Below are 12,422 nucleotides of genomic sequence, written 5' to 3' on the forward strand. Positions count from 1 at the left end.
AATTCTATTTCTTAAAAAAAAAAAAAACCAGAATGCCAATATCTTAACCAGATTTGTTTCTGAATGTCCTTTGTTGGAGCAAAAAGATCATTGGGGCAAACTTTTCAGCTGTTAGTTGTGAGTGGACCTTGCAAATTTACAGCAAATGAATGGCCACCATCAACAATAGCTGGTATTAATGATTGCAGCTCAAAAGGAAGGAAAACAAACCAAAAATCAAAAGTACTAGCACTTAGCCCTTTGTAACCCTGGGGGTTTGAAGGGTTTCAGCACAATTGAACCTCACCCTTGTACATGGAGCTGTCAAGAACGTGGGGTGCATTACCAAAGACGTCGCTTAATACAGTCCTGGCCCTTCCTCTGTTGGACTTAAAATGGTTCAAACCATTATATTTCTTTCTTTCTTTTTTTTTTTGGCCACACTGCAAGACGTGTAGAACTTTTTGGACCAGGAATCAAACCCTTGTGCCCTGCAGTGGAAGTGCAGAGTCTTAACCCCTGGGCCACCAGGGAAGTCCTCAAACCATTATATTTGTGAGGACCCCTGCTTCTGGGACTTCCTGATTTAACAAGAAAAGAATGTAATTAATTTAGTGATGAATCAGGATCAAGAATTTCCACGTTTCACTTTTTTTAATAGTGAAAATCCATAAGCGTTTAAAATATTCTGAGACACACCTAGCTTAACAAACACCATGGACCTTCTTGTATCTGTGATGTCACACACAAACCAGCCAGCACCTGAGTGCTGGTTGGCCCCCTTTGGCACTGGAACACAATAATTTATTAAGCTTCAATACTTAATAAGTGTGCACAAATATCATGCAAACGTACAGCCGTACTCACAAATGAAAAGTGTATTAGAGTCTTAGACGTATGCAAAACATCTTGTAAACAAAAGGGAAGAGGTTGGTATTTTCTGTACAAAATATGCAGGTTTTCCTTTTTTAAAAAATAATCTGTAAGATGCATCATACTTCGGGCATTTTCAAAAAGTGAAAACTGTATAAAAATAAATATTCTATGTACAAACACACACACAGGCCAATCCCAGGTTAGAGGCATCACTGCAAAACAAAAACAAACACAGAACAACACGGGGTTAGTGTCTGTGGGTGTTTATTTCCCTTGTGGGAAGTGAGGTAGGTCTCATTCTGGGTTGGATGGGAGAGCTTTGGGTAGGGGACCTGGGGGAGCCGGGAACCCCTCCTCCAAGACCCTGGTGCTGACTGTCAGCATCCAGTGGGAAACTATTTAACACTTTTTCTTTCCAGTCATTCCCCTCATTGGTCACTAGAGGGCACTTTCTCTCTATGCAGCCTTTGGAGGCCTGGCTGTTGAATTACCAAATCTTCCCAGAATGAATTCATGATGTGAATCAATAGACATCAGGCTCTCTAGCTGCTTCTTGCTTCTCCAGCTGCTTTTGCTTCTCCCAGACATTGTACCTCTCGAGAGTAGCTTTTCTTCCCCTGCTAAGCTCAATCATTTCTGTCTCCTAACCATCCACAGCAACCCTGAAGAAGAAAATCTTTTTCTTAGGGGACACACCTCTTTCCTGCTTCTTGGAGCTTTAACTAGGTCTAGGGGAATTAACCAAGAGGATGAAGTGACAGACAGATTCCTGGGGAGGAATCTCCCTTGAAAGCAGAGCTTTTCCTCTCTCTGGCTAGGGGGTGTTTTAGGTACCTGGGTGAGTAGATGCTCAACCTACAGCTTGGTGTCTTGGTGGTTTCATTGCTTTTACCGAATCTTGTGAGCTAATGAGATGGTGGACACTTAGCCAGAGGAGTGGATTCATCTCACTGTAAGTGAGTGCTGTCACTGGGCAGGACTGGATTAGTTAAGCACAAACTCTTGAACAGGTAAGGATCTCCAGCTCGTTAATGAGAATGAACCAAGATCTTAAGACAGTGGTGGTTGAGGGCTGTTGAAAAGTCTCTGAACAGGAGGAAGGTGAAGGGAAGCCATAGGTGGGACTGCATGGCAGGTGCTGCCTTTTCCAAGACCAAGTTGGGTTTCTGGATTAGGAAACCAATGGCCCTGGTCATGTCGGGGAGCCTTGCACATTGGGGGCCCTGGATGAGTCGGGTGACTATGTTGAGGGCACAGCCCTTTGGTGTCAGGTGGCTTTAATGGTGACAAATGCCAAAGGCAAGTGTGAACAAATGAAACCTCCCTGTTGGTAGGAACTGTGGGACTCCAAGAGAGGGTGGGCAGGTCTCAATGTGCAGAAGCATGAAACTCTGACTATTTAAGTTCAAGAGGAAGGGTTGAATGACGAGCTGGCAGGTCTCTGTGAGGAGGTATAGAATCCATATGACTTTATCCTTAAAGCAACTGAGATTTCCTACATCTGGATAAACGTCATCATCTGGCTTAAATGGCCTCTTATGAACACTATGAGACTAGCTAATGATAACTGATTTTGAAACATGGTTTAGAATTCCTTGTAGAAGAAGTATGGTATAAATTAACCTCAAGAAGCATAAAGATGTCATCTGTCCAGGAACATGGAAATTCCATACACTGGGTTTGCTGATGCCCTAAAAACCATTTTTAAATGTTCTCAAATGCATGCAGTGAGTGGAATGTTTAACGGGCACCCTGATTTTGGGACTGTTCCTTTTTGGACCCATGTCTTGCTGCCTCATCTGCAGGAAGGCCTGGAAGGGAAATCGTGCATGCTTTATCCCACGGCAGAAAATGGAGCCCACGTACAACTCTGCCCTGAGGCCCTGGAACCCCGGGAAAGCTTACCTTGTTCCAGCAGCCCTGGACTGGCAAGCCATCTTCACCCTGCAGTGAGGAAGAAAGGCAGACGGCTCAGACTCACCAGGATGGCCCAACAAGCAGCAGGATAAGGGGAACAAGGGCGCGGCCCACCTGATATTGTCTGTTTCTCTTCTCTACCCCAGGGCCTAGCCTCGGAAGGAGGCAGGAAGCAAGCCCGCCTGTCTGCTTGCAGGCCGAGCTCACATGTAGTGACAGCTCAAAGCTGAGATGGGCTGTCCTATCGCCTGTGGGCCCGTGAGCAGAGGCGACCTGAGCGTGGTGGAGAGGACAGTCCGGAGGCCTGCTGGTCTCCTCTCTGGCTGTACTGGGTGTGCAGTGCCTGTGGGCAAGCCACTCAGCACCTGGAGGCTTCAGTTTCCTCCTCCATAAAACCTGGGGAAGGTGCGGCTCTATGGAACGAACACACCCCACTCTCTCATTCTCTGATTTCTCTCTCTTCCTTAGCAGCTGGGGGCGGACATCCAGGCAGCTCCCATCTGTTGATCAATAGGAGGAGGAGGGTTGATTTCGCAGGCTTTCACTGTGGGGCTGAGGTGCCTTCAGCAAGGAGGCGGGGCTCCCAGCACAGCCTTTGCTGTCTCTGGGGACTTGGGGGGCTGCGCAGTGGTAGGATGAGAACTCACCAGGGGCCACTTGTCCCCTCTGCTGGTGCACCCGCTGAGCACCTGAAGCCTCAGGACATCCTGAGTCTCCTCCGCCCGGCTGTCCTGGCTGCTCTGGTGCGCCCTGGGGGAAACTAGAAACCCCTGAGGAGCAGGCAGGGAGGATGAGGCTGAACCAGGGCAGCGATCTGGTTCTCAGTCTGAGTCTATTAGAACTGCAGCCCAGGTTCTAGAACTCCAGGTTCCAGGGCAGAGAAGGAGATGCACACAGGGTTTCAGGAGACCCGAGCAAGTGGTCAGCCCCCGAGGGGCTGGAATGGGAGCCCCCTATGCCTGAACCTACTCATCCACCCATGACAGGCGCGGAAACTGCTCACCTGGAGCCCAGCAGACAGCTGGCCCTGCACGGGTGCTGAAGAAGTCTAGTTACCTTGTACTAAAAATCCTGATCAATAGCGCCGCCTCTCCCCCACCCCCGCCCCTGCCGCCCACTGCCCCACGCCCACAGTAACACAATGCAGGAGACGGCAAACAGCAACAACGCCAAACAAGAAAGGGAAGGTACGTAAACTTCCACAGCAAAATTAAGACAAATGATACATTATTGGAGAAAATGCCAGTTTGCATTAAAGGTCAAATCAAGGTGACTTTCACCATCCCTTCTGGGTTGGGGAGGTTCTGCAGGGGAAGGTGGTGCATCCCAGGGTTCCATGAAGACCTGGGTCCCGTTTCCCAGCCCGCCATCGCGCAACACTTCCCATGGACTCTGGGAGGGACAGGCGCCTCCGCGGGCCACAGCGGCTTCCCATTGGCACGTGGACGGTGGCAGGGGGGACAGAGGAGGGCTGGGCAGGCAGGGAGGGGGTGCAGTGGCAGTGTGTGGGTGAAGAGCAGGGTGAGGAGCCAGGGCTGCAGCCGGCAGAACTCAGATTTCGGGATCCTGGAAAAGGCTGTGGTAGAAGGGATGACTGGTTGATGATCAGTGGAGGTGCCGTGGAGGGCGTGGGAGATTCCATGGCTGAGAAAGGTGCCTGTGAGGTGCATGCTGCATGCTGAGGATTCAGGAGACCGGGCGGGGGACAGGAAGCAGCCACTCTATCAGCTTAATCTGCCTCTCCTGGTCCCTGAAAGTCCCTTCAAGGGGCTCTGTGGTCACCTGTCAGGGTCACATAGCATCTCTTCTTACAGCTTTTTCTCCTCTGTCCCAAGATAATTCCTGTGTGACCCTGGAGTGGGGATGTGAGGCTGGGAATTCTCATCTGACAATTACTGGTATGAAAATAGCTCCACGAGCTCCAAACCTCCTCGGGAAATTTAGGGGGGGCAGGAAGCTTGTGAGCAAACTGCCGTGGAGTGAAGGGCCATCTTCTGCTTCCCCCATAGTGCGCTGAAAGGATTGCTGTAGAAGCCTAGAAGGTCCCTTCCTGGAGAGGGACTGGACCTTGGGGAACCAGAACTGTAGCCACTTAGGCAGGTCTTATGCTTGGGAGTGGGTCCCCGATGTCTCCCTTCCTCCCTGTCTCCTCCCTTCCCTTCCTTAACCACATTCTCAACCTTTCCATGTTCTTTTAGACTTTTTGGTGGCAAACCACTGAAAGATAGGGGAAAAAAAGAGGAAACCAAGGGAGGGTCTTGCAGCATCTTCTGGGATTCAAGCAGAAAAGGATGAACCCTCTAGGATCTAGAATCCTGATTTTGGACTATCCTTTCGTACTGGGGTGTCACCTGGACAGTGATCCCAGGTCTGTGCTGGAAGGTCAGGCAGAGTACCCCCTCCTCTAACTTTGGTTCTAGAACTCCTCATTCTTCCCTGTGTTTATAAGGGTGTCCATCTGTCCTCTGCTAAATAGTGAGATGTTGGTGTGGAGAGGGACATGGGGCCAACTTGGGCATCTCATTCAAATGTTCATCCAACTAACTGCAGTGTGTGAAGGCAGAGAAGTCACAGTCCTGAGAGCTAATGCAGAGACTCTACTTCCCTGGCTTCCTTTCTGGTGGCAGTTTTGTCTAGAAGCTGTTCTGAAAGGAGGGTCCGATGCAGCTAAAGCTGGCATTGGGTGGGCAGGACCAGCTCACATTAAGGTGATGGGCTTTTGAAGCAGCTGCAAGAGGAAGAAAAAGAAGCTTCCTGGCAGACTTTGCATGCAAGAGGGGGCTGTGCAGGAGCCCCTGAGGGCCAGCCAAGGCAGGGTGACCCTTGGTGTCCACAGAGTGAAGAGGTGGGAAGCGGAGGCCAGATGGAGGGAGCAGGAGTGTGGAGGGCAGTTGGAGAGGCACACAGGCACAAACCACACACGTGGGGAAGGCCATACTGGCCATGCAGGCAAGGGAGGGTGATGCCATACCAATGGGCACGGGGCATCCAGTCCGTCCAGCCCTGGTAACCCCGGCTCCCCTTTCTCTCCTTTAAAACCTCGGTGTCCCTGTTCACAAAACCAACCACGATGATTATTTCGGTCAAGGCTGGCCAGCTCCGCCTGTGGCGTGGAGAGGCCCAGTCTTATCCTGGCCAGGATGCAGGACCCTTAGGGCATCTACAGGTAAACCTCAAACCCCAGTTGATTCCCGCCTTCCCAATTCAGCCTTTGTGCTCTCTCTGGATCCAGGAATGTTGAGCTTGGCGACGTGTCCTTCCAGCCCCCTCTCTATTTAGAGACGCACTTGGCGTCAACACACACGAGCTTCAACTTAATGCATCATAATTTCAGGACCTTCCAATGGGTTGAGGGACACTTGAGAAGCCCAGCAGATGTGCCATGAATCATTCCTCATTGGCTGTTTTGGGAAGGCTTCCTGGGGGTGTGTGTCTACTGACCTTGGTCTGCAGTTTTGCAGGTTTTGGCCGGATGGCTGGTGGGCATTGAGAGGCTGTATATAAAAGCCCCTCTCTGGCCTCGTTCTGCCCCGTTTGGGGCAAAGGTGACCCTCAGGAGATGCTAGCCCTGGCGTCCTGCATCCTGACCAAGTGGGAATTCAGATGACTTGGACTGCTGGCCACAGAGGTGGCCCCAAAACAAAGAAGGCAAACAGGGGTGGTTCACAAATGCTACCCTGGCTTCCAAAGCCATCCCGGAGCTAAGAGCCGAGGCCTGCTCCCAAATCCCTTTCCATGTGGTGTCTCCATTTCCACACATCAATTGTTCAGCATCTTCAAAGGGAAGGGATTTAGTGGGAATTGCTTGCAGCTGTGGTTTTAAGGCAACACCAACAGCAGGCAGAATTTCATCGGCCACATGAACAGACCAGTTTTGGTGGTGTCAATGGAGTCATTCGGTTTTCATCTTAGTTTATTTGCCTTCTTTGTTTCCAGCTTGCAAACCTCCAGGAAAAACCAGAAAAACCAAGTGATAGATGGAAACATACCAATGGACAGGGGGCATCTAATCCAGGCGCTCCTTGGTCTCCCTTATCCCCCTTAGGCCCTCTAGAGCCTTTCTTCCCCCTCTCCCCCTGTAAATAATGGTTTAGTCCAAGAAAAAAAAAAAACATCAAAACTTTAGGATCATTCATGTGTTAAGGTTAGAGACAGAATAAAAAAAAAGAGGGGAAAATAGATTCTCTCAATTAGGATAGTCTCCTCAACAGGATTAGGGATCAGTGTCCACCCCACCCCACAAAGAACCTGAGTATTTGGCTAAGGCAGGTGTGTGTGTGGGTCAGTAGGGCTGAGAGCCAGAGGTGGGAGGAAGTGCAGATGGGTGATACTAATTCTGAGCCCGGAATGCATCTATATAATGGACAGGGGGACCCATTTCCTTCTCTTTGAGGGTTCATTTTTTTAAGGGATCTGGAACTTCCCTGGAGGTCGAGTGGTTAAGACTCCCATCTTCCAATGCAAGGGGTGTGGGTTTGATTCCTGGTCGGGGAACTAAGATCCAATGTGCCACACAGCCAAAAATAAATAAAGATCATCATAGATCACTCATATTAGAGAAAAAGGGTCTGCCCTAACAGCTTTTGTCCCAGTTGGGTCCATCCCTTTGACATTCTCTTAGGAGGCAGGGTGATTTTGTTCAGAGCCCTGGTGTGTGTGTGTGTGTGTGTGTGTGTGTGAACCTGGCATGCAGGCACGTGCGACACACATGGTAGTACATGAGCTTGTGTGTGTGTACAAGTGCATGTGTGTATGTTGTGTGTCTAGGTTCTCAGCTGGGTCCTCCCGTTCTCTGGCCCATCCTGGTCTGAGGTCATGGGCAGCTACTTGTATACGGATATGTTGACTCAAGGAATTCATTTGTTTCTGAAAAGCTTCAGCAAACATCATCTTTCTAAACTGAACCCTATTTTACATGTGTCAAGGTCACTCTACATTTAAAGAAGGGCTGTGGGAAACTCTGTGTAATGAATTTGAGTTGGGGTTTTATATGTGGGATTTCCTTATGAGGGACCAAGCATGCCCCTGGGAAGTCTCCCTGGAGCTCTCCTCTATTGAAGGCCGGTTGTCTCAGGCTTGGGGGCTTCCACTGTGTCTCGGGGTGGGTAGCCTAATGGTCAGAGAGAAGGCTTGCAGCTGAACGGGATTTGCCTCTTCTCAGCCGCGAGACTTTGGAAGTTTACTTAACCTCTCTGAGCCTCAGTTTCTTCATCTGTAAAGTGTGGATAATAGCACCTCCCTCAGAACATTGTTGCGAGGTCTTTGTGCACATTTAGTGCTTAATACTGGCATATAGGGATAAAGGGCTTCCCTCATAGCTCAGTTGGTAAAGAATCTGCCTGCAATGCAGGAGACCCAGGTTTGATCCCTGTGTTAGGATGTTCCCCTGGAGGAGGAAATGGCAACCCACTCCAGTAGTCTTGCCTAGAGAATCCCATAGACAGAGGAGCCTGGCAGGCTACAGTCAATGGGGTCGCAAGAATCCAAGAGTTGGACACGACTTAGTGACTAAACCACCATAGCAATAAAGAACTCGCCTGCCAATGCAGGAGGCGTAAGAGATGCAGGCTCAATCCCTGGGTCGGGAAGTTCCCCTGGAGGAGGAAATGGCAACCCACTCCAGTATTCTTGCCTGGAGAATCCCATGGACAGAGGAGCATGGCAGACTATAGTCCATGGGGTTGCAAAGAGTTGGACACAACTGAGGCGACTTAGCACACACGCATGCACTGGCCTATAGTATGTGCTCAGTCATGACAGCAGCTTCATAATAAGAGCAGTAACAGTCGTCACTTCTTGTCAGCCACTGTAGGAGCCAAGGCTGCCGTCGGAGGCTGGGCCTCCTGTCTACAGCGTTCCAGCAGTGGAAGGCTACAGGGGTTCCTTAGAGGGAGGCAATGGATAAGAATACTTAAGATGTTTCTCCAGGCCTTTGAAAATTACCCACATTTCTTGATTTCAGAGGTTACCTGCAATTGCCAACACATCCTTCTAAGTGAGTTTTCTAAAATGCAAATGCCTACTTAGTGTGTTTAAGAGGAAATGTGTCTATGCATCTTAGGTGTCATGGCATTGGCTCTAAGATATGCCCACCGATGAGGAAATCATGGGACAGTTAACCTGCAGACAGTGGACAAGCGAAACCACTTGCTATTTGGATGAAGAAGCCCTGTGGGAAACTTTCTCGGGAAGGTGCCCCTTATACTCTGGGTGAGGCCAGCACAAAAGTGAGCACAGTTCCTTAAGTTCAGAGGGTGAGCACAGCTCCAGGGAGTGGGACTCTGCAGGTCCTGATGATGGGCCTGTGGGGGGCAGAGGGTTAGCCGAGGTCCCTTCAGGATGGGAAACTTGCACTCTGGGCTGTCAGGTTCTAAGGGCACAGGAAGTGGTCTTATTGGGTCATCAGAGTTGTAACTTCACCTACATCCTCGCTGCTCCCTTTCCCCAAAGAGGACCCCTCTGCTTTGGTGCAGAGGGGTGTCAAATTGGTATGGGAGGGGGGCAGGCAGAATCAAGTAGCAGGGTGTTCTTAAAAAATGAACAACACTGCTTTTAGAGGAAATAAACTGAAGCTGGAGGACTGGAAGGGAAAGGATGAGGCTATGGGATTATTATAATGGGTGAACCTATCTAGAGGGAGAAATATTCAGGGAGGAAAGGGAGGAAGAAGCAGGCCCAGGCCAAGAGAGAGCAGATGGGGGAGAGGAAGGAGGCAAGGGGACCTGGGGAAGCAAGATGCAAAAACGCATGTGCACCCACATGCATGCACGCAAGCATGTACATACATGCACACACATGCACTCTCCCATACACACACACCTGCACACACACACACACACACACACATTGCAGACGGCACCTCTCGGAGAGTGACAGAAGCTGCATGAATGCTCCCAGACCTTTCAGTTGGCTGGTTTGCAGGAAGCTCCACAGTGAAACCCAATTTTCCTGATGCCCTGATTGCCAAATTCACACCACCCTTTACCCTGTGATGAATTTTTTCATCCTAAAAGTGGCTCTCGGGCTAAATTCACAGAGCTGTTAAGGGACAAGGAGAATGCCCCTGGTGACAAGGACAGACTCTTTCCCCTGGCATGTGTGTCCCCTAAGAAAACCGCCTGTCTTGGCCTCTGGGCCTTGCCCACCACCATGAGGACCGTCCTCCTTCCATGAGCAGGAAGGAGGCCCCAAGACCATTCTCTGGTGGGACTTGGAGTAGCTTGTTCTTAAGGCTGTGTCTTGGGTCACTCGGAGATAGGATAACAGACCTGGGGCACCCATCCGAGCCTCTCTGATGGGGTGCCCCAGGTGTGACGTGAAGCAGAGTTTGGGAGCCCCCTTCCATAGCCAGTGGGCATGAAGGACTTTGAACATCTCCAGCTTCACCTCCACAAGCAGTAATGAAACTTCCAACCTGAGCATCACCTAAGCACTTCTGGCCTTTTCCCTAGACCAAAGTGTCAGCCTTCTGAGTTTCCAGGTGCCAGAAAAAACTGGTCATGGCACAGAGCTGACTCTGCTTGGACCTTTCTTCATTTTGGAGGCTTTTATCACCAAGCACTCATCTCTCCCCTCAAAAGCCCCATTAAGGCCAGTGGTGTGAAGAGGTCTGAAAGAGGAGGCAAGCTGTCGGGGGTACTCTTCTAGGACATTCTGGCTCCTGAGAGTCAGATCTCTTGGACGGAAGAATTATCTGGCCCTTGATTTGGAGACCTGCCCTTTGGAAGAAGTCTACTGGTTTTTTATGAGGCACTCCAAGGAAGGTTCGTGTAACTTGCCTGTTTTCTGGACTTGATTTTTACTAAGTGACATATTGCTAATTTATATGTGGGACAGGGGAGAAGTATATAAAACCTTAGAATAGGATCTGGAGAAGAAATATTTTCCCACTGAATCATGGGGCCTCAGTGGCTCATTCAATGACCTCGGTTCTTTAAGCATCAGAGCCACCAGCCTCCCACCTTCTCTCCATCTGTGACAAGGGCATTGAAAAATTTTATTTATCGGCTTCACTGCATGATGTGTGGAATCTTAGCTCCCCAACTCGAGCTCCCTGCATTGGAAGGGCAGAGTTTTAACCACTGGACTCCCAGGGAAGTCCTGACAAGGGCATTTTCTTGCCTCGCTTCTGCCTCTAGAGCCACACAGTCACCACCACTGGAAAGATTGGTTTTGTAGCTTTCAAATGGCCCAGTGCCTCAAGCCAACTGAAAAGTCTTAAGAAAGAGGCTTAACAAGTATTAATTGAACATAACAAAGAAAACCAGAACACTCCAGAAATAAATTAGAAAGGAGGTTAGTATGCCAACTGAGAGGTGGAATGATCAATTATTTTAGTGGCCTGAACTCTCGGATGCCAGTGTTGGAGGTGGGCTTTCCAGGCCGCCGTAACTGGCTGGCCCATTTCTGGAAGTGGGTCTGTTTATTCCAGTGGTTTATTCTGAGCCTCTCTGATGGGGTGTCCCAGGTGTGATGTGAGGCAAAGTTTAGGAGCCCCCTTGCATAGCCAGTGGGCGTGAGGGGCTTTGAACATCTCCAGCTTCACCTCCACAAGCAACAGCGAAGCAACGATGGGCTTTTCATGGACAGTCTGACAGGGTAGTTTTGCCTTTCCTTTCCTGTTCATAGAATACATGGGATAAATGGATTGCTTCTGACCAGCTGTCAGAAAGGAAACTTTAGGAATATGGAACTGTTCAGTAAATCCATCTTAAATGGAAGAGACTGGTGCTGATGCCAGATATAAATGTACCGATTCTGGCATGTTCTATTCATGAACGCTCTATTATCAGTGTTCAAAGACGAGGCAGAAGACCAGGCTTCTGCAAGTCCCGTGCTCTGTGTCTAACTCTCGTGGGGACTCAGAACGTCTTATCATAGTTTGGAGCATGTTTCTCTTGTTCTTCCTACTCTTCTTCTACCTCTAAGATCCTGGAATATTATTCCCACTAGAAGATGCTCTTGGCCTTCTAGGGGATGTGCACCCCACTGAGAACCACCGTGACGAGGCAGCCAACAAGACGTTCTAGAAAGGAAGCAAAGGCCAGCCCTTGGTGAGATGTTGTGCGATGACTGCTCCTGGGCACCAGTGTGCCATGAGGCTGTCAGGTGGCTGTGGGTGCCGCGGACACTCAGGACTGTGTCCTGGTGAAGATGGCAGAAACCAAAGGAGGAGCAGGGTCCTGAAAGCCGTGACTCATGTCATAGTCCTGCCGACTCTTTCCAAGAGAAACAATGGCTGGGATCCTTTTAAAAGGCTTGCCTGTGTACAACAGTTGTCTGCTTGTTCTTGGAGCTGGGATTTATTTTCTCTCTCACCAGTGACCTGGGATGCCTGGTAAAACTGGGTGTCAGAAGACGAGGACTCGGCAATGATGGATGTAAAAATCTCGTTTAGGGGCCCATTATCAGGGCAACCTAGAGAGAGCTGGGCTTGTGACTCCTGTCACTGAATGGCAATGCTAATCTGATGGCCGCCCTGGGACTCAGCCTCCCCTTTCCTCGTGGAAAAATACGTGCTACAATTTCAGGATTAGGTCCCTAGGCTCCCTGAGTGCCACGGATTAAGCCCCTCACTAGAAAGTCTTTTAATTTAGAATGATTTATCAGGAAAAACTGTATTTCCACATTGAGTCAGGAATCCCCAGTTG

The 12,422-nt window shown here is 49.7% G+C and overlaps 1 protein-coding gene across 1 annotated transcript in view; it reads right to left on the minus strand.

The window, feature by feature from the left end:
- Positions 1-839: 839 nt before the first annotated feature.
- The window catches only part of COL13A1 (collagen type XIII alpha 1 chain), an 88,379-nt gene continuing 76,796 nt past the window's right edge, over positions 840-12,422 (minus strand). The window contains exons 35-37 of the mRNA XM_070364482.1: positions 5,744-5,821; positions 2,761-2,799; positions 840-1,067 (exon numbers count right to left, since the gene is read on the minus strand). Of these exons, the coding sequence (XP_070220583.1) occupies positions 1,065-1,067; positions 2,761-2,799; positions 5,744-5,821 (120 nt within the window). The 3' untranslated portion in view covers positions 840-1,064. The remainder of the gene's footprint in view (positions 1,068-2,760; positions 2,800-5,743; positions 5,822-12,422) is intronic.

This window comes from Bos mutus, chromosome 28, assembly GCF_027580195.1.
Source record: "Bos mutus isolate GX-2022 chromosome 28, NWIPB_WYAK_1.1, whole genome shotgun sequence".
Classification (NCBI taxonomy): Eukaryota; Metazoa; Chordata; class Mammalia; order Artiodactyla; family Bovidae; genus Bos; species Bos mutus.